General features: G+C 41.6%; 1 protein-coding gene across 1 annotated transcript in view; it reads left to right on the plus strand.

The window, feature by feature from the left end:
- VEPH1 (ventricular zone expressed PH domain containing 1) overlaps positions 1-22,543 on the plus strand; it is a 189,609-nt gene that overhangs the window by 111,046 nt on the left and 56,020 nt on the right. The window contains exons 7-8 of the mRNA XM_054983455.1: positions 568-962; positions 20,909-21,048. Of these exons, the coding sequence (XP_054839430.1) occupies positions 568-962; positions 20,909-21,048 (535 nt within the window). The remainder of the gene's footprint in view (positions 1-567; positions 963-20,908; positions 21,049-22,543) is intronic.

Consider the following 22,543-nt stretch of genomic DNA (forward strand, 5'->3'; position numbering starts at 1 on the left):
GGACAAGAAAGAAGGTTGAAGCTAAACCTCAACCATGCTACTAAAGGCTTCCCAGCCCAGTATTCAGCTTCATATGCTTGGCGAGGAGAAGTTTTACCTCAGGGTAGAGGAAGGCCAGCCCAAGCCTGAGTTTGCAACAAGGATTTGCGACACCAACATGTGCCAGGCATCTCATGTAGTTTAGCTCTGAGAAAGCTCAACTTCAACTGTGTGGTGATCAAGGATGGGGGAGAGGTATTTCCACCCTTACCAGTAACAATTGTGGTATAGGAGGGGAGGTAAGGGATTCCCAACCCTCTGTAAGTGTGCAGTTGCTGACCTTTAAACTGCCCTCAGCAGGGGGTACATATTGCTGATGGCTTATGTGGCGTTCTCCTTTGCAGGAGACAAAGCAGTAGGATTACCATTCCTATAAGACTCAGAGCAGCTTCAGAGATACAATGGAAAACACAATTTGGCCCAAAGATACGACATTTCCCTCCCTCACACACACACACACACACACACATCCTGGACCATTTTGTCTCTACCCTGATCAATTTGTCTGTGCCTTTATCCACATTGTAGGTCCAAAAGTCTGGCTTTGCATGCTGTTCGTATGAAGAACATTCATTCAGACAATGGGCAAGAGGCAGAGAGTGGAGATGTTACAGCTGGCATTTCTTTCACAGATATCTGTTTGAGCCAGGAGAGCAACAAATTGCCTTCAACAGCAGGCACTGAAGAGCTGCAGCTGGAAAACACTTTACTTTCACACCCAAATATCAAATATATAGAATCAGAAAACCTGCCAGAACATGTTAAAGAAAACTGCTATGAAGAGAGCCCGAAGACAACAAAGCAACCTGTGGAATATCAAGATAAGCTTTACTTTCACTTAAAGGAAAATCTCTCTAAAGTGAAAGCATATGTTCTGGAGATGGGGAAGAAAATTCCACTCCCAGATGAATGTGTTATTGAAGGTAAGAGGCCTGAACCTTTGAAATAATGGAAGTATTAAAAATATTTTAGAGCTCTCATATAAGCTGTCAACCAATCTCCTCTAAGAAAAAGCTCTTTACACAAGTTGAACCATGTATTCCCATAATGATGTCATCTTAAAAGGCATCTCTTGGAGATTTCTTTTTGCTGCTCTGTTGTTTCTGTTCCGCACTGTGATTTGTCCCCTAGAAGACTTGTTTGCTGCCCTTGAACGCTGGCTGTAATCTCCTAGAAATATCAAAGGATGTGCTAAGTGCACTCAAAGGTCCTGGAATACTTTTCATGTCCCTTGAGGATGCATCATTACATTACACTGGGACTAGAAAGAGATGACAGGGTTTTTTTTCTTTCCAGTGAGTTTGAAGGGGGGTTCACTGTTTATCACATGTATATTTTTATCCTGCTTTTGTCTCTGGTAAACAGGTTTTGTAGGTTTTCATATAGTTCCCAGATCCTGCAAAATCTGTTTACTGGAACCTGGGACAATGTGTTTATACTGTGTTTACATCTCAAAAGTTATTGATCGTTCAGGCTTAAGAGCAATGATACCTAAAGCTGTCCAAAAGAAGTTCAACTCTATAACCTGGATTGACATTAGGCTTGCCCTCCCCTATCCCCAACTGCCACCCCCCCCCCAGTCCTCCTCACCTGGCCTGCAGGGGGGAAAGGCATGGGGGAGAACAAGTGCATGTGTGCACTCCCGTGCTCCCCCACTGCACTGGTGATAAAGGAACTGCCTACAAACAGGCTATTTTTACTGAACTGGGCTTCAGCAAGCCCCATGGCTCCTTCATCATGCTCATTTTCCAGCTTCAACATTTCCTGTGGATCCTCTGTCACACCAGAAAATGACATTTTCTGACACAATGAGGGAGCATGGGAGGTACCCTACTGTCCCCGCCCACCAGCCCTTTGACGCTGTGATGTTGGTAGGGGGGAACACTCTTAAACAGTGCTGGAAGAAGTGACAAGAAGCTTTATTTTACAATGTGCTGATATCAAGATGATCCATGGAAAACTGTAGTCTCCAGTTCTGTGTCTTTGGAGCCATAGCTATCTTTTAGGGAGCTATGGATCAAAAAATATCTAAGCTGTGAACTCAGTACTCCAGACAAATTGTTCAGTCTGAGCAGGGCTTTTTTTCAGCAGGAACGCAGTGGAACGGAGTTCTGGAACCTCTTGAAAATGGTCATGTGGCTGGTGGCCCTGCCCCCTGATCTCCAGACAGAGGGGAGTTTAGATTGCCCTCCGCGCCGCTCCAGCAGCGCGGAGGGCAATCTAAACTCCCCTCTGTCTGGAGATCAGGGGACGGGGCCATCAGCCATGTGACCATTTTCTCCGAGGGCAACCCACTGAGTTCCACCACCTCTTTTCCCAGAAAAAAAGCCCTGAGTCTGAGATACATTTGAATGCCCTGGAGGGGTACATATATAGACCTCAAAAGACATGGACTTCATCTGGCAGCAGCCCTTAGGAAGTCTGGGTCCCTTGCCCCTCTGTCTAGATTAGAACATCACAAGTGGGGGACCCGCAAGGATTTGCGAGGTATCTCATTTTCCCCTCCCCCACCATGTCCTCTTTCCCTTCTCTGCTTCATAGCCTGTCCCCTTTTCCTGCTTTCTTCCCTCCTTCCCACCCACTTTTGTCTACTACCATCTTCACCTCTCCCCCTTCAGAAGCCTCTGTCCTACAGCCAGTTGTGTGATGCTGGCTGGTGGAGAATCTTCAAGGACTTGTGGGGGATACTTCTCTTTTCTCTGCATCCCTTTTTCTACACTATTTCCTCTTTCTCCTGGAAGCTCCCATATGCTCACCTTTCCCTATGTCCTTCTTTCCTTCAAACCCACTAAACAACTTACCTTTTAGCTGCCCCCCCCCCATTTTCATCTATATTTATTAATTTGCTTCATTTACATACTGCCTCTCTCCACAGTGGGGACCCAAAGCAGCTACAACATTCTCCTTGCCTCCATATTATACTCAAAACAATCCTGAGAGGTAGGTTAGACTGGCCCAGTGAACTTCCACAGCAGAGTGGTGATTCCAACCTGGGTGTCCCACATCCCTCTCTGAAACTCTAACCTCTACACTGTACTACATTGATGGGGGGGGGGCTATTGATAGGGTTCCCAGGTCCCTATACCCTCCTGATGGGAGGAGGGACCCAGTACTTACCAGGAGTCTTCTACTTGTGCATGTATGCTCCAGGTGCTGACATGCTGATTTCCCTCCTGGAAGTGACATCAAACTGCCTATGGGAGTGCTTCCGCACTCCATGAACTGCAGGAGCACTCCCATGGCTGGTGCAAAGATGTCTCTTTCAGAAGTGATATCATCATGTTCACTGAGAGCGAGTGTGCCATTCGTGTTCCCAGGATGCCTGCTGGTGGCAGGTTAGTATCTCCAGGCGACCGGAAACCTCCTGCCGGTCTCCAGCAACTGGCGAGCAAACAGGCAAACTGTCAGGAGATTGTCTGCCACTGGCAAGCAGCTGGTATCCCTAGCTTTTGACCGGTAGCAAGCAGCTGGACCTGTGACTCATGCAAGTCTTATGGTATCAAGTCATCTGATGGTTGCATTTTGGCCTAGTCCCATAAGTCCTCCCTCAAAGCCCTAAACAGCTTTGGAAAGGGCCCTGTCCCTTTTACTAACAGAAACCAAGCCTAGAAGACTGTTATGGCTGCCTAGCAACAGCCACTGAAGGCTTCTGATCCTTAAAGTTTCTGGGGATACTTTTATCATTTTGTATTTTTTTTTTAAAAAAAAACACCAATATATCTTTTTTCAGATTTCAGATTTTTCTGCAAACCTGGAGCATTTTTCAGGTCTGTAGGAAGATCTATCTTGCCCATTCATGGCTCCAATTTTTGGATTTAAGTATCCTCAGATCAGGGTAGGGTTGCCAGGTCCCTTTACTCTCACAGCAGGACAGGGGGGCCCAGTGTAACTTCTCCTTGTATAGGTTCTATGGGGCTTAGGAAGCAAACTTTCACACAAATTTAAGTTAAGAATTTTTTTAAAAACCTTTTAACAATTAATACAATACAACTATTTTTTTCTTTAACTAAACTCATAAGTGCAACCACACAGAAACTTTAAACAATGTCTTTGAAACGGGTAAATAGTTCAATGTGTCTGATTCCACCAAGTTACAGAGTCCTTTTTCACTCTCTTCCAGTTCAAAGCAACTGTAGCCCAGGCTTCTGTCCTCTTCTTGGGGAATTACAGCCCTTATTCAAGGTGATAAGAGCATATTAATTATTATTATTAAGCTCATCAGCAACCAGCTTCTTCCTTAGCTGCCTGGCTCTAACTATTGACTCTGTCCTATTGAGCTCAACCAGTTACCTCATAGGGATTATACTGGCTCTTACTTTTTTTGTGATGTCATCACACTGCACCAGGAGAGCACTCAGGGGGCCTGCTCCCCCACCTTTTCTCCCTGTTGGCCAGGTAAGTGGTGTGGGGGGGGGCAGAAGGTGGGAGTAGGGGATCCCTCGCCCCCACTGGGGACCTGTCAGCCCTAGATAGGGGTCACTTCAGTATTAGTATATAAGATTAGCTGGTGCCCATCTCAGCAGAATTCCAATTTAGAACTCTGATTCTGAGTTGGGACTAAAAAAAAAAACCAGACTTCTTTAAAAAGAGCAACATGGCGGCTTTTTTTCAAGAACCCATTTGGTCCCTTTATATTCTCTGCTCTGCATCAGCATTTGGCTTTTACCTTTCTTACTTCTGGAAAAAACTTGTGTCCTTCACTTTGGTGTTTTCTGGGAAACCAGCAAATGAGCACTGGTGGCTCCATGTCACTTCAGGCCTGGCTGTGTTTACTTTCAGCTGGGCCAGCTGTGGTGTGGAGCTGCTGGGGAGCCCAAAGCAGTATGGTTCCTGTCCAGACAAGGGGACCATCCATTGGTTTTAAATGATGGGAAAGAGGATGGTTGTGAGAAACTGGGATCCAAAGTCACTTGTTTCTTTTCCCAATAGAAACCAGTATTTTCATTCCTGCACTATGTAATTAGGTCTATTCTAGATTATACAATCATCACAGGGAGATATCATTTTTCACATGACATATGTATTAATTTATGACTTACCATATGCAGTTGGAGTGTTGAGTTTCTGGACATTTGCATTATACTCCTGGGAAAGCAACTTTCAGTTGCTGTTGGCCATACATAAATCTAATTCTCAACATGGCCCTATCTGTAGATACTTCAGTCTGGAGATGGAACCATGGACAGACTGCAAACCTAAGAAAAGTGCCAGGTTTGCAGAAAAATCTGGAAAAATCTATTGAGGGGCTCCACCCTGAGCCTGTGAAAGCGGGGAGGGCAGAATATAAATGTAAGAAATTAAATTAAATTACATCCCTCCCCAAAAAATGATAGAAGAAGCATGTAACAATTTCAGTTAAACTGCTTTGGACCCTTATTACAGCCCTTCCTTATGTTACCTTCAACTTTTACATCAGGAAGAACCTGGTCAAAACCAACACTCCTTTTTTTTCTTCTCATACCCAAGACTTCAGGTGTCCTCTATTTTACCCAGACTTTTACTTCAAGAATACCTTCCCTTTGGGTTTGAATCCCACTGCTAGCAGAACCTTATTTATAGTTAGTAGTATGACAGAAGGGTCCACACATGGGGGTAAAAAAAGAGATTCTGTATTCCAGAGGAAATAGGCATTTTGCTTAACCTGAAGTAGAATTTATCACATATGTGAGATGGTTGCAGAGATTTGATCAGTGTAATGGTTTCAGAAGAGGTTCATGAACTTGGTGGTTTCAAGATAGCTACCTGTTCTTAAAGTGTTATTCACAGACCCAGTCACAAAGACTAATTTTCTACACAGTTATTCATTCACAAAATAATTCTTTCATTCCCACAGACACAGACTTTCTCAGGCTCTACAGTTTGCCTGACTTAGCCAGAATGAACACTTTTCTTTCAGCTTTCTGACTCAAAACTGCAGTTTACTCCACCCCCTAGGGAACAGTTACTAGGAACAGGTCATTCTCCACACACCCATCAAATCCCCCTCCTTCTCACATCAGAGGCCTGCATTTAAACCCACAAAAACAAATATATTAAAAACACCACATTAACCAAAAGAAATGAAATACAAAAACTTACATTCAAAACATTGCAGAGCACTTGTCGCTTTAAGAAACTAATGCACTTAGTGGACAACAACAATAGTATTGCTAGTCTTCCAGCCATGGTTTCTGTTCATAAAGGGGGGGGGCAGTGGCAGGGCCCTTTCCAGGGCTGTTTTGGCCTTTGAGGGAGGAATCATTGGGACAGCAACAACCTGACTTTCATCACTCAAGCCCTCCTATTTGCTACTATTCAACACCAGCCACCCCACACTACACTTCCTGGAGGTGACATCATCATGTAGGTGTGGTGGCGAATGCACATGAGTAGGATCATGGGAAAGCTGGAAAGGTAAGCACCAGGTCACTTGTCTCCCACCAGGAGCCTAGGGAGACTTGATAACCCTAGCCTGGCCCCACACAGCAGCTACAACCATCCTGAGATTTCCCAGGTAGAGGCTGCCAGGGCAGAGATGGAAGGGGAAGGAAGAAAGGGGCAGGGAAATCCAAGTGGGGCTGGCAGAGAAGGGGAGGAGGAAATAATGGGAGAAGGGAAAATAAGATGCCCCCCCATAAATCCTTGCTTGAAGAATTCTGGTTCTGAACCATTTGAAAGAATGAAGACTATCTAGCTGTCTGTATGGCTATGTTCCTTTAAATTTCTAACAGCTACAAACTTCCTGTAGAAAGCTGTCAGTGACAGGATAAGGAACCTCCAGAGCTCTGAGAGAAGGGATGAAGGAAAACACATGGTTTTTAAAAAGAAATCCTTCACATCATGCAATACAGATTAATGCTCGCACAATCAACGCTCAGAGAATATCTTGGCTATTAATTATATTGTATTGACTTGCACAAGGTAATCTGCCTTGGGTCTCAGTGAGAAAGGTGGACTATAAGTAAATTAATTAATAACAACAAAACAACAACAACCATGAGTACTTGCTCCAGTCATCACTTCACCAACATGGAATGTGGAGTGCTATGTCATGTAGACCGGGCCTTAGAGAGACCTGACTCTGGTAAGGCCGTTAGAGAAATGATCAGAACGTTTCAGAAACTGCTGTTATGTTCCTCTTTGGCAGCCAAATTCTAGGTGCCATAAGCTGAGGTTCCTGTTACTGATGTTTCAAGAATCTTCAGATGTACCTATGGCTCAGGAGAATATATCTGCATCTTCCAAGACTAGCATGACTTTTTTATTTAGAGATTTCACACATTTTATTAGAGAAGTTAGTAATTGCCATTGGTGAATGCAATTGTCTGAAGATGTTTGAAACTGTAATATGATAATCATCATTTTAAGCATTTGCAAATAATCCATCTTTAGTGTCCCTTTTCATATAGTGATTACTCAACACATACTCCCTTGCTTCTTCCCAGTGCCAAAATAAACTTAACACCCCTTGTATGGTAGTCATTTAACCATGCCATTATTGCAAAGTTCACTTTTCCTGATGCAATTTCCTGGAAATTCCTATAGAAAGATTCTGCAGACAAATTCCCAGAGCATGGACACATTGTAAGATTGATGTGACTCATTCTTCATGCATTTACCAAAGTGCGCTCATGCCGATTACACAAGGGATATAGCTAGTTAATATTTCAGATACTCCATAAACCACTTACTCTGAAACGTGGCAGTAATTTGACCTCCTATATTTTCTGCATTGGCATAGCAGGAGTTGCACATTTTTTCTTCTTGTATCTTAAGAGCCTGCTCATAAGTTATCGCCATGAATACACAGCTGGTTTCATTAGCTAAACTGGAATTTGTTAAGATCTTATTAGTAATAAAGTGTGGAGTAAAGTGAAAAGGCGTTCTTAAATCAAGCCACTTGAAAGTATACTTCTTTTGAATCCCATGCTGGTAAGTTGCAACATGGCTATATTGCAGTGTACAATTAGTGAGTACAAGGACTTCTCACAAATGCTTTTTTCAACCTTGTTAATTCTCCCAGATCTTTCAGGAACTTATTGTCATTAACTATAGTATCTGATGATTTCAGGATTATTTAGTATGGCTAGAATTTGAATTCCAAAAGGTTCAGCTTTCTACCATGTAGTCCAATTCCAGAAAGCAGGTAGTAGTGGTGCATGGGCTGGGAACTGTTGCTCTGTACCGTGGCATTTGGCATTGAAGCGCCACTGGATTCCAGTTTCCCCAACATCTTTTTAAACATCTACATGACATCCCTAGGAGAGGTCATCAGGGTGTTTTGCATAAAGTCAATATGCATACTTTTTTCAGTCTCAGTTAAGCTTTGGATGTAGGAGAGTGCAGTTGGATATCACTGATCCAATATAATGCCCAATATTGCAGAGATCACACCAGCAATATCAGATCAGATACTGGTCCTGCCTCCATGACCTGATTTTTAATTCCGGTATTACCACTCCCAATAATATCAGAATCAGGAATGCTGTCAGGAAGGCAGGAGAAGCTAGGGAAGAGGGTGTGATCCCCAGCTTGTTGGTGGCACATCATCCCTTTAAAATGTAAAGGGCCATTGTTTTCCTCATTTAAAATAATGACCCTTTAAAGTTTATAGGGCAGATGCACCACCAATCAGCTTGGGGGCGGGGAGGTTCTCTGACTAATGGATAGTAGACCTGGCCTGCACAATCTTTCACTTCAAAGAAACCTGAGTAAGATTTGGTTAAACAGACCTAAGATTCTGAGAAGACCTACTTAGGATTGCTCTCAAAATACCATGAACTGGCCATGCCCCTCTTTCTATATATATCCATGTCTAAATGTCTTTTGTTACAACCTTCAGGTAGGTAGCCAGCCATATTGGTCTGCAGTTGAAGAGCAAGATCCAGTTCCAATAGTGCCTTAAAGACATTTCCAAGGTACTAGTTAAAGTGGTCTGTTGATTCCTCCTGTATCAACAACTCTTATGAATATATGACTAGACTTTACAACTTTGTATCACTGCATATTAACTCAGAATGGGCTGAGCAAATAAATATCTCCTGAACTAGATGGAATCAGAGTTACAACTCATTCCACTATATTATGAGTGGACCATATAACCAAGATCACAGACTGCAATGATCACATAGAATATCCATAATTACGACAATTGCATCCATGTTGACTGGCAAAAGTAAAGATCTATCAGTGTGTGTGTGTGTGTGTGTGTGTGTGTGAGAGAGAGAGAGAGAGAGAGTTTTGAAAGGTAATATTAGGTTAAATGTATTATTGAAAATAAGTCCATTGTTTCTCCCTGTGGTTTATGATTTACCAAAAACATGAAGAAATAGCTATAGAATGCAACTTATGGTGTCTGGCTGGCAGCCGGATAAAGTTTCAAGTTATGCAGAGACTGTTTGCATCAGTGTCCATTCCCTACGTTCTTGATGCATTCCAAACCATCTCCCAGAAACAAAGCCAAAACTCCTTCTTCCCAACAGAAAGCTCCATAGGGATTTACTAGTAAAATGTGAGATCCCTTCAACAATTAATCATTGATGGCTAAATTAATCCCTCCGTCAATAGGAAACATGATAAGGCTCTTAATTTGCCTACTCTCCTTATTTTCAGAGTTGTGGATTAGTACTCTCATTATAATACCAGTTGTGTTGCTATTGGTGCAAAAATCAGAAAAGTCAACCTGATAGTGTGTGAACTTTTCCACAGAATGTGAACAGGACTTTTGATTGCGAAGTTTAAATAATAAAAATAATTTAAATAATAAGAATCCAGCTTCTTCTTCTTGGCATAGTGAAAACACAACTGATGTCTAAAAATGCTGGTCTTCGTCTCTGCAAGTTTGTAGTTGTACTGAGCTAGCAGGGGCCCATGTGTTTTCAATCACTCTTTGGCTCATGCCATGCCTAAATGTATCAAAAAGGTTCCAGAAGCAAGCACTGCAGGGGAGCAGCGATCTTTTCCATCTATTTCCATCATATGGTACTAATTATCTCACAGTACAGCATAAAACATAACACCAACCAAATTCAGGCCCAGGGCATTCTTTTTACGAGGAATTCTGTTGTGCCTTCAATCAAGTTTTTGCCGATTAAGGTTTATCCTCAAGAAAAAACAATAAGAAACAAGTCAACACTGGGATTTGACAGTTACTGTAACAATTCAATTTTTCCTGGTTTAATTATAATGGGAATATTGCATAACTGCCTGTGTAAGGTGACACAATCTACGCTAAGGGATGGTTTGTAGGTCTGAAGCAACCATTGCAGATTTCACTACTACAAATGGAAATTTCATATCGGTCAGCCACTTTAATCATAGTACTTTTCCAAGAGTGTCCACCCATACATTCAGATACCGGTAGTCAAGCACTGACCAGTCAAGTTATGCGTAGACCAGTCCTAAAATTTCTGCCCAAATTAGCCCAACAGATGGGTTTTTGGATTGAATTTATGGGCCAGTTCAGATGCCCCACCTGCCCTAAGTGAGGAGCAGGGTTGAGGGCAGGATTCCTTATCTGCCTACCCATCTGGTATGCTAGCCTCACTTCTGAAAGGCATATGTGAGGTAGCATAATGTCTGATAGCAAAATGAAATATGCGTGCATTCCATATACATATCTGAAATCCTAGATTAAATACAGGATTTCAACTGCACATAGGAAGTCTATCAAGGATTTATTCACCCATCCATTCATTAAGTCATCATAGCATGAATGCCCATTTGGGTCAGAGAAAAGGTCTGAGTGCCAGGCAGGCAGGGGATAAGAGGTGCTTTTCCTGCTCCCCCAGCTTTTCACTGTGTGTAGGGCTAGTGTACCATCTTAAAGAAGAAAAAATGGGACAATGCCACTCAGATTAGGAATGGATGTCTAAGACAGAAACAGAAGTGGGCATCAAAGGATGTGCCCTGGACTGGTTTAAATTGTTTATCTTGGAGCAGACTCAAAGGGTTGCCGTTGGAGATCAGCTATCTCCAGAATGGGAACTATCTTGTGGGGTTCCACAGGGCGCAATCTTATCTCCCATGTTATTCAACCTCTACATGAAGCCTTTAGGATAACTCATTCGCAGCTATGGAGTTGGATGTCATCAATATGCAGATGACACCCAACTCTATATCTCACTTTCCAGACCCGCACAGGATGAAGTGGAAATCTTAGATCGCTGCCTGACAGCCGTGGTGAAATGGCTGAAAAACAACAAGTTGAAATTGAACCCAGACAAGACTGAAGTGATGCTTGTTGGGAAGGCAGAGATCTTGAAGGACATTGTACTCTCCACTTTCAATGGAGTTCCTCTGACCCTTGCAGACTCAGTTAAGAGCCTAGGGGTTATACTGGGTCCAGCGTTATTACTAGACAAACAAGTTAAGGCATCGGCAAAAAATGCTTTCTACAACCTCACTCTGGCCTGGAAGATGGCTTCTTATCTTGACACTGCTGACCTGGCCACTTGGATCCATGCTTTGGTAACATCAAGGCTTGACTATTGTAATGCTCTATACATTGGTCTCCCATCTAAGTTAACTAGGAGGCTCCAATTAGAGCAAAATGCTGCTGCTCGATTGTTATCAGGAGCGAGCAGGAGCATGAACATCACTCCCATCCTACGGTCGCTCCACTGGCTACCCATCATTTACCATGCTCAGTTCAAGGTATTAGTTGTTATTACATACAAAGTTCTTCACGGCATACCTACGGGACTGCCTCCCTCCCTATGTTTGTCCACGGAAGCTTTGCTCATCTGAACAAGGTCTCCTGTAAGTGCCAGGCTGCACACAGGTGAAGTCAGCAGCAGCCCGTACAAGGGCTTTCTCTGTGGTGGCCTCTATCCTGTGGAATGACCTGCCTGAGGAAGTCAGAAGAGCCCCCACTCTTCTGGCTTTCCGTAAACAATGCAAAACCAAACTATTCAAAAAGGCTTTTTACTCAAATGGGAGGGCTATACTATAGGGATGGGGTCTCAGATGCTTCACTAACAAGTTGAGGATCATAGACTTCATCACTATTTTTGCCTTATATATTATGTGCTGCTTTAAATATGTACTCCTATGTACAACCAGCACTCCATGTTGTCTAATGAATTGATTATATTTTGCTCCAGTATTTTTTCCTACTCTGTCTTGGATCCTTGCTAATGCTATGTCTTTTAAACTTGTATCTGTTTACCTTATGGTATTGTATTGAAATGTACTTGATACTGATTGTATTAACCTCATGCTGTGTAATCCACCTTGAGTCTCAGTGAGAAAGGCGGACTATAAATGACGTAAATAAATAAAAAATAAATAGCTGCTGAAAATCATCTGTGACTTCAGCAATAAATTCTTCCTGCATTTTTTATCTTACTTATTGTTCATTTTTAAAGGTCATGCTATTAATTCTAAAAATAGTCTGTGTGGTGGACGTTTGGGAGTGCTTTCACGATAGGACAAAATAATTAATATTTGTAAGATCATGTAATAAAATAGGTAGAGTGTCCTCTCCTTCTAGATATACAGTCAGTATTTTCTGGAAATCCCAGATAACATAAAACTAACTTTAATAAAGGAACTGGTCCTTCAAGAAATTTTATACCAGTAAGCTTACCCTTTGTAATAAGCAAAATTCCTGAAGCTGATAAGAAGGAAGATGACAAAACATCTGGAGAAATATAGCTGCTTTGTTTTTCTTTAAGGGAAAAACGTTGTGACAATGGCTAGTGATATTTTTTAAAGAAAAAAAAAACTAAAAGTGATCCTGTGGGGATTAAGTAAGAAATAAACCCATTTCTACTCCAAAATTAAATACATATTTTAGGTATTCTTCACAGCCCTTTGAAATACTTAAGCACAGAACTTGAACTCCAAGATTTATACACATAAACATCAGGGCTGTGCCAAATTAACATAAGATCCAGGATTTTTGCTGTTTTGTTTGCAATGATAAATAACATTAGGGCATGAAGTTTTCTCCAAAAGAGCAGCAATAGAACCCACATTGGAGGGAAAATCCATAGCCTCCAAATCTCAAGTAAAACAGGACAGACATTGCCCGGCACTTAAAAGATGGCAATGTTGAGCCAATAAACATCTTTTAAGAGAGAATTCTGTAGGCACAGTGCAGCCTTTTAAAAGGTCCTGTCTCCAGTAGACATCTTCCAAAAATGGTATCACTGGAAGAAATGTTCCTGCTGGTGATCTCAGAGGATAAAATGGATTACATGGGATGTAGATCCTTCTGATAGCCTGGCCCCAAATCCTTTAGGGCTTGAATAATGCCCTTTTAATAATAACAACGTGATTATATACTGCCCTTCTGGAGAGAACAGTGCCATACTCAGAGCAGTGAACAAAGTCAGTGTTATTATTATCCTCACAATACAGTTGGGGAGCTGGAACTGAGAGGAGTGGCTTACCAAAGGCCACTTGCAGAGCTCATGGCAGTCCTGGGAGTCAGACTAGCAGAGTGCCAATTCGTGGCCCAGCCACTTAACCACTATGCTTCAGCAGCTCTTTAAAGGTCTACACTAGGGTTGTTTTGTATTTGCATGTATTTTATTTCCATATCAGGAAGTCCAGTTGAGCGGGATTATTGTTTTCATTAAATGCTGGGAGTATTTTTATAGTTCCAGAAAGTAATTCCAGAAAATACCAGAACAATCGTTCTGAAATTTAATTAAAGCTGTAATCAGGCCCTTCCTGACTTCTTGCTCTAGAATTAAAATAGGGAGGGAGGGAGAGAAAGAAAGAGTTCCTGGCCCCCAAGCTGGTCAGAGGCACATCTGTCCATTAAACTTTAAAGGGGCATTATTTTTAATGTGGATGCCAGGCCTACCCCCATTGAAATAATAACACTCTAATTTTTAAAGGGCAAAGATACTGCCAACCAGCTGGGGGTGCTTTAACTAATGGGCATTACACTTGGCCTCCAGAGTCATTCATTTTAGAGTCATTCAAAGTCTCTGGAGTCATTCATTTTGTTGACCTATTTGTTAGCTTCTAAACAGGACAATGGGGGTTTATGGAAAATAAGCTTCAGTTTCCTAGGATATAATTTTCTTTTATGTTTGATTTCTTGAACATTCAATATATTTAATTTACTGATTCATTAAACAGATTACAACTCCATGGAGGAAAGGATTTTAATGGGCCTCCCAACTGCAGGTTTTTGTCTCTCCCTGAGGAGGAACAATAAATCTAGCATAAAGAGATGCTGAATAACAATGTAAAACTATTATTCATTTAAATATTTGGACTCCATTTTCCCTCACACAGGTGACCACAAGTACACACTAAAATACATAAGCAATACAAAGTTAAACTAATTTATGATCCCCCACCCTCTCCATTAAAAACTTAAAGCAGATGATGAGATATAAAGACAATCTGGGCAGGCCTGGTTATATTGGCACAGCTCAGAAGACAACACTGGTGGAAGGGGGCTGGTGTTTGTTTTCAGCTTAGGAGCTGATGCTGGAAAAGGTACTACTGAGCATGCACAGAGTGCCTTCCATTTATCACTGAATAACTCTCCTGCCTCACTACACCCCCCAACACACTACACAACTGTCTCCGGCCTCACGAAGGCCGGATTTTCAAATAGATGGACAATGCCTGCAACCATTTTCTCTAGACAAAAATGTCTGCACTTCTGATTTTCTCTTCCCTTTCCCTTTGCAACTCCTATACACTTAAAAAACAAAGATGTATTTTTTTTAAAAAAATCAGTGTAGGTGTTTCTCTTAATCTGCGTTCATCAGTCCAGCCATATTCCCCTAATACTTTGGATCTCTGGTTTTTACTGTTGTCTTTTCATATTGTCAGAGCTTGCAAAGGTAGAATTTGTTTAGAGGAAACCAATAATGTTCTTGCACAGTGCCATGAAGGAAATGCAGAACTGGATACTAAGTAAGGTCACCAGATGTTGTTAATGTAAGGAATTCCCCCATATTTCATAACACGATGGGTCCTTTTAAACATACATTTCCCCCTACTTCTTAAAGTATAGTTTGTGGTGTACACACTTATCTCCATCCTTGTGGATTTTAATATTTATTGCATCCCACCTGTTTCTGAAGAATTCAAGGCAGCTTTCATATATCTAAAATCTGTAATAATGCCCCTTGTGTCTGTGAGTCTATTTGACTGGCTTCTTCATAAAGCTCTATAAAATATACAACATATTGAATGAAGTTTGGGTTATTTTTTTTTTATGTGGAGAGAGCACATGAGGCCATTGGGGATGTTTTGAGGTGCTGTTTGTTATAATCCCTTCCTGATCCATGTGACAACTTGCAATGTGCTTCAGTTTGGTGCAGTCATCATGAAGACAAGTTGTCAGAGATCTCCTTCAGAGGAGGTGAAGGTTGATGAATGGGAAAGGAGGCAGTGTTTTGGATTCTGCCTCCCACTGGGGTATGCAGCTTTCTTGAGCCAGGGCCATTTCCAGCCTTCCTCACTAAGTGACTCTGTCATATTACCCGGTAGGGCTTCAAAGACATGAATGGAAAATGATTTCCTCATAAGCAACCAAAGTGTTAGAACTCTGGTGCCAAGCCCCAACTTCCCCCCCATATCCTCACCTTTCCCTGCTTCCTTCTCATCTCTCATCTTCAGCGATATTTATTATTTATTTACTACATTTAGATCAGCCTTTCCCCACAATGGAGACTCAAAGCAGCTTACATCATTCTCCATTTTTTCCTCACAAAAACCCAGTGAGGTGGGTTACACTGAGTATGTGTTATTGGCCCAAAGTAACCTAATGAGCGAGACAATGAAGGGCATGTAAGCTGGTTGTCTTGAACAGTACTTGGTGAAGGCTGACCACTCCATCACATTTTGCACATTCTTCCTCTTCCTTCAAAAAGTTCAAGATGATGTACATGGTTCTTCCCTCTTCATTTCACATTGCACCAACCCTGTGAGGTAGGCAAAAGGGAGAGGGATTGGCCATTGCTGGGTTTCTGGCGAGACCCAACTGCCAGTGGGTGGGTCAGAGAGGTGAAAGACATAGGACCACAGCCATCACCTCCTGTACCAGTAGCAGCCTAGAGCAAGTCCAGTTTCTGCACTGATTCTGGAAGTGGTGTAGGCTGGAGCTTAGCTCAGAACAGGTATGGACCCAGGAGCTGGCCTGGCAAAATCAACGTGAGAGGGAAGCCTGATGCCCCTCTTCCCCTTTGTGTGGAACAATACAGTGCTTTCAAGATGAGTAACACTGATCCTATGTGTGACCATGAGACTGGTCAGGCACCCGTGTCCTGACTTGTGTCACAGGTATTGTACATTTTGGTCCTTAGCTTGATCAAAGAATGGAACATTCATCTGGTGCATGACCTACTGAGTCCCTCCCTCCCTCCCTCTTGGGGGCCAACAAACAGGTGAAAGGGAATGTGGCATCTCTTCCCTCTTCCACCCTCATTTTCCATCCTTTTCACCCATCTCATCTTGTTTCAGCCACCCAGCCTCATGATCCATCTGTGAAAGAGTCATCATGGCCCACTTGGGGGTTCCAACCAATAGCCTGAGAACTACTGGGGTAAAGTGTTGTTAGGAAATGAGTTGGCTTAATACAGAAGACATTTCATCAATCTGTTATTTGAAGATGAGAAACACTGAGATTTACTGCATTTATAAATGTGGCCAAGGCATTGAGGAATGGAAGGACCTTGAAGGCCATTTTATCCAACTTTCTGTATTGATCCTTAATACCAAAGACATTTTCTGGCATTATCCCCTCCCCCTCATAACCAGATATATTACAGAGTTATAGTTCCATTTGATTTGCCTGCTTTAAAATATTATCAAAAGAAGTTTAACCAAAGCTATGATCGGCATTTCGCCATGTTCTCTTTTAAGTGTCGAAAGCTATTACATTTGGTGGGCATTGATCCCATACATATTTAATTATCATGCTGGCAGCTGGTGATCTGTGAACTTCTTAAGGGTCACCGTAGACAGATGGAATAAATGGAATCCAGCAAGGAATGGCTGAGTGTGTCTTTGGGATGCATACAGAACATTCCAACGGTCCAATTTTGTGGTCCCTGCCCTATCCATCTTCTCAGTTATGATGACTCTACAGAGAGGCTAGTTGAGGCAATTGCCAAGGGGTGGATTTCAGAGGGTGGCAGCTGCCTTTGCTACCACCACATCTCACCATCACCCACTCCTGCCTTCTAGGAGCTGAAGTATCTAACATTCTTTCCCTTCTTGTTGCCCAGGTGTCTGAATTCACTAATGGCAGGTCATGGAAGTACTACAAACTTCCACACTTTACATCAATGAAAGGGGTTGGAGAATGTAGTACCTTTAGGAGCTCACAGCAGAGACACTGGGTGGGATACTTGACAACTAGGTGTTCTCCCTTTGAGAACCAGGTCAGGAGATAGGAAATCTATAGAAGTCACAGATATACATGCACCTGCTTTTATTTTACTTTATTTTTATTTACATTATCTGCCCGTCACTGGAACTCAAGGCGGATTACACAGTGTAGGACAATCAAACATCTGAAAAAACACTGCACTAGCATATGGATTGCAGAAATCTGAATATAAGTAGAAGCTGATATGGAGTTAAGGAAAGTGCTGAAATAAAGCAAAAGTAATTTAATATGACTTATTAAATGATGCAGAAATTACTCAGTAGTATAGTTCACTGTCCCTGTCACTTTACCATCATCTCTCTGCACCATTTCCTTACAGTATAGCTCTCTTACCTGTGTAAAAAGCTCTCCTGAATAATTCAGTTTTGCATAGTTTGTGGAAATCCAGGAAAAGTGGGGGCTCCCCTGACCTCATCAGGCAAGCCACCTTCTCCTTTGCCCAAGGCCACCTTTCCATTCAACCCAATAGCATGTAAATCAAAAGAGAAATGCTAGTGAGTGTCAAATGTTTTGTCTTGCTATATATTTTTTAAAAAGCAATCCTGTCATTTTTAAGTCTTTTTTTTTTTTTTTTAGATTTGAAAAATTCGGGCTCATGGTTTCTGCCTCTGTACATGTGGCCAGTTTTGGTTTACTTTTTCTGATGGACATTGTGGAGTTGGTTTTAGGTGGGTAGTGTTGGTCTGCAGTAGAACACAAGTATTTTAGTCCAGTGGCACCTTAGAAACCAACAAGATATTCAGGGAATAAGCTTTTGAGAGTCAGAGCATCCTTCTTCAGATAATAATATCACAAAACAGGTAACATGTTTATGCTTCTCTCTCCATCTCTGTTCATTTGCAATATGGCTCAAAAATGGAAAACTTTTCTTTGCACTGAGTAATGGTCTACTTCACAGTGAAGTGTCTGGCCCTTGATGATGGCCTCATGTCTTAGTGAACAACCTGAACCTTGTGCTTCAGTCGGCATAAGCTAGGAAGCTTTTTAATCAAGGAACTCTTTACAGACAATTATCAACTGTGATGAGTGGCTTACTGTGCATGCATATTTTAATAAGCAGAATTCTGAATGTAAATAGAATGCAGTAGAATATTTTGTAATGAAAGCAACAGATGGTATACACTGAAGGCCTGGTTATTTTACATTTTGTGTTAGTTAAAAATGTAAATGAGCTGTAGAATGTTCAAAGCTGGTCGGAATATAGGCATGTGGGTGTCTACATTTGTCAAAGGAATTTAGCTCTAAATGTGAATTTGTTATTGGGAGCTTATTTGAGAATATGTCCACTTAAAGTGTCTGAATTAATGCCAGGTTTTTTTGGACAGCCATAGACATACATCTATAAGAAAAACAATTCAGCGCAATGTTTTGGAAAAAAACATGTATAATTTATAGTGCACAAGATTTTAAATAAAACTAATGTCGGACTTAATGCTCCTTGGTACAGCAGCAATAAAAATATTCTAGTGAGTTGGTTGTAGTTAGGGGTGTGCATAACAGAAAAAACAAACCAAAAATGCACATAGAAAAAGCTGGTTCAGCTCATTAAAGCAGCTTCTGGAATGCTAAACCAAATACAGGAAACTAAATTGCAACAAGTCCCTACCACCAAAAAGTTTGTTTTATTTCATGTCACAAGTTAGCAAGCAGGCGCTGGGCTCACCTCGCCGGGCAGTAGCTTGTTTTCCTGAACAGCACCAATTAGATCTCAAGGGCAGCGAGATCTTAAGTTATTAATTAACTCTGTTGGTAGGAAGGAGGAATGAGATCAATGTGCACCATGGTCATAAAGTTTTTTGCTTTAGGGCAAATCCACTAAAGATGAGAAAATATTTCTTCATGTTGCTCACATTTCCATCATTTGTTTGACATACTTTTACTCATTTTTTCTAATTTATCAGGAGACATAAACCACTGGTACATCATTTTATAGAAATTTTCTTTGTGTGGAACTCAAAGTGAATTTGAGCCCCTTTACCCACATATTTTCCCACTGGTCCATTGGTATATTATACCCAAAATTTTAGCCCATTTTACCATACAATCTTTCACACATTCTTCTTCCATTTCAAATTTCAACAAAAGTTTGTGCATTTTGGAAATAACATGTTCGTCATTTGTACAAAGCTCTTTTTCAAACTCTTTTCGTAATGAAAGCCCTATAATTTTTTATCTGATTTAAACTGTTCTAGAAGTTGGGCATAGAAAAACCATTGACATTTATAACCTTTAGCTATTAAATCTTCCCTTGTCTTCAATTTGCAATCTCCTTGTGAGAATTCTAGTAAGTCTCCGTAAGTCAGCCATCTATGGGTCCATTGTTGTGTGTATGTGTTATTGTACTTGAGGAAAAAAATCAGTGGGTCAATGGTTTAGACTAGGAGAGATACTATTGGTTGATGCTGTTTTTGGTTAAGAGCAAAACCAGCTTCCCCAGAGCCTAATTTCCCCACTCCACCCCTGAAAAGAACAGCACACGTTGGCCACGTGTGGCCAACATGCGCACAACGGGCAGAAACTCATGAAGACAAAAACCCCAAGTGAATCCATTCTGAGCCATCACCAGCCCACCCAGAACAAACTAGTGATGGAACAGAATGATTCTGGAACCCCTGGAACTGAAACTGAAATGGAAATTTTCTTGGTGCGCTTCCCTAGTTGTAGTCAAAGTTTCAAGCTTTTAGAACACTATTGGTGGATGATTTGCTATCCAGGACATTCTGTATAAATACAAATTCTGATGAGTTATTCCAGAATGGACTAGTTATCCTTTGGAATCCAAGAAGAGCATTTGGAAGCGGCTGTACATTTTGATATATTAGTGATAATTTGAAGGACTAGAAATTTTAGATACGGTTAAGAATATTTTGGCAGACATCCACATTGCTTATGTTAATTGTGAAGTCTTTTGCTTGAAGGCGGCAATAAACTTTTCAGGTCTGAACATTGTTATTCTTTAACAAGCACAGGGTACAGTCTAGGGCTTAGATCCAACAGAACATTTCTGCAGAAGGAATGATTTCTCTTTGCACAGCATGATCTTCTTCCTTCCCTCTCCCACTGCAGCCCCCCCCCCCCAAACCCATGGAATTTCAGAGAGCATTTTGGGCTGCGGGGGAAGGGAGATAAGAAGGTAACACTCTGTAGATCAAAATACTGTTCTGTGGGATCCAAGCCTCCCAACCTTCCATTTACATATCCATATGAGTGCACAATACTGTGCTCATTTATTAACATTTCCTGTTGTGCAAATGAACTGTTGCATCTTACCAGAAAGAACAAAATGCTTTTATGTGTCACAGGTTTGAATCCATGACACTACCTTTGACTAGCAGAAGTTCCCCTCCAGCTGTATATGCGGGAATTTCCATTCCCATATAGGTTGGCATTTATACAGTGTTCATAGCAGTACAGTACTATGTATCCTTAAGACTGCTTATATTTAAGTATAAAAATATAATGGTTTGTCTGATTGATACTAAAGTAGCTGATGGGATTAATATGTTTATTTGTTCCTAGATACTGTTAGAAGTTCTGTAGCGAAGTTGTTCTTCAGCTGCCCCCTGAAAGGCCATTACTGCTTGTACAGTAAATCTAGCTTTACTCTCATCAGCCGACAGCCTCAGCTTTGGATCCATATCATGTTTCTCTTTCAGCAGGTGTGTGAAATACGAACATACATATGATGGCACCTTGATCATGCCACTCTTTGTTAAATAAAGTTCATGTTTTAATTGTAATCTATTTGGGAGATCTTGAATTTTGTCATTGTTATCACAAGTCTTTTTTTCCACGTTGAGAGGTGAGTAGCTGAATCTGGGTTTGTTAATTGTTTTAGCTATAGTGAAGTGATGGCACATAAGTTTTTACATGGTGATCTTGCATTTATTTATACATACATGAAACAAAAAGGCTGACAATATGAATGATAGAGCTGCAAATCCAGTAGGACACCTCCCCAAGACAATAGCACAATTCACATTTATCTGGTGTCTATGTGGATTTTTAATGCACAAAAAAGTTATGTTAGGTGTCATCTACAATTCTAGCCGGCTATATCAGAAACTGCTAGTGCATGGGGTGCTTTCCTTTGCCGTTGGAAACAAAGGAGAGCTGAATCACTGGATCGTAGACTCTAACATTAAGATCTGCTTCCATGATTGGATATTTGGAGGAAATGGTCCCATCAGTATTAGTAAGAAACAAATATGTTTATCCTTATTAGGTCAAAGACCTAAAAGGGAATTTTGGTGCAACCAAGTCTACTGGATATAATCATTTTTCTTTACTCATTCAATTAAATCCAAGTTTTTTATTACGAGTTTTTAAATTACTGTTGAATATTGCCTTTATTATACTAACAGATCTAAATTAAACAAGCGTAGTACAAATTATAACAAAATTTTGTCTTCTAGGCTGAACATCAAGCACTCCTATGAGTTGATGTTGGTGTCAGGCTGGCTTGCTGGAAACTATTGCTGACAAATTGGATTTTAAAATACAATTGAAGTGGTTCAGTAAATTGTGGTTATGAGAGAACAGGATTAGACATGGGCACGAATGGAAAAAAACCCACGAACATGCTGTTCGTTGTTCGTTGCCACCAACTAACATGAACAGACGAACAGAAACTAACATGTCCTGTTAACGAATGTGTTCAGTGTTCGTTGTTCGTCGGCACCAGAGCAGCCCCCGTTAGACTTAGAGAGCCTATATTCACAGGGAGTGTTCAGCAGGCTCCCCTCCAGCCATCACCCAAGTTTGGTCAAGATTGCAATGCAGATCTCGGAATTATACATTGCCAAATTCGACGCCCCCAGGAAACTCCCATTTGACACAGTGGGAGCCACCAATTGTCTTTTGCCCCATGTACAAGCGGTGGACTCTAGGGGGCAGGGGCTTTGGCCACTCACCGGTGGCACCCCCCATGTGCCCGCCCACCAGGCCTAATTTTTTTTTTATTTCCAGCGTAGGCCAGAAGGTGGTTGATGTCGGCAGCAGCTGGGTCTAGGGGGCTAGGGGAGGCGGCGGCAAACTGCTTCCCCTGGAGGGGGGTGTCTGGCCACTCACCGGTGGCAACCCCCATGTGCCCGCCCGCCAGGCCTAACTTTTTTTATTCCTGGTGGAGGCCAGAAGGTGGGTGATGAGTGCAGC

This window comes from Eublepharis macularius, chromosome 6 (assembly GCF_028583425.1).
Source record: "Eublepharis macularius isolate TG4126 chromosome 6, MPM_Emac_v1.0, whole genome shotgun sequence".
NCBI classification, from domain to species: domain Eukaryota; kingdom Metazoa; phylum Chordata; class Lepidosauria; order Squamata; family Eublepharidae; genus Eublepharis; species Eublepharis macularius.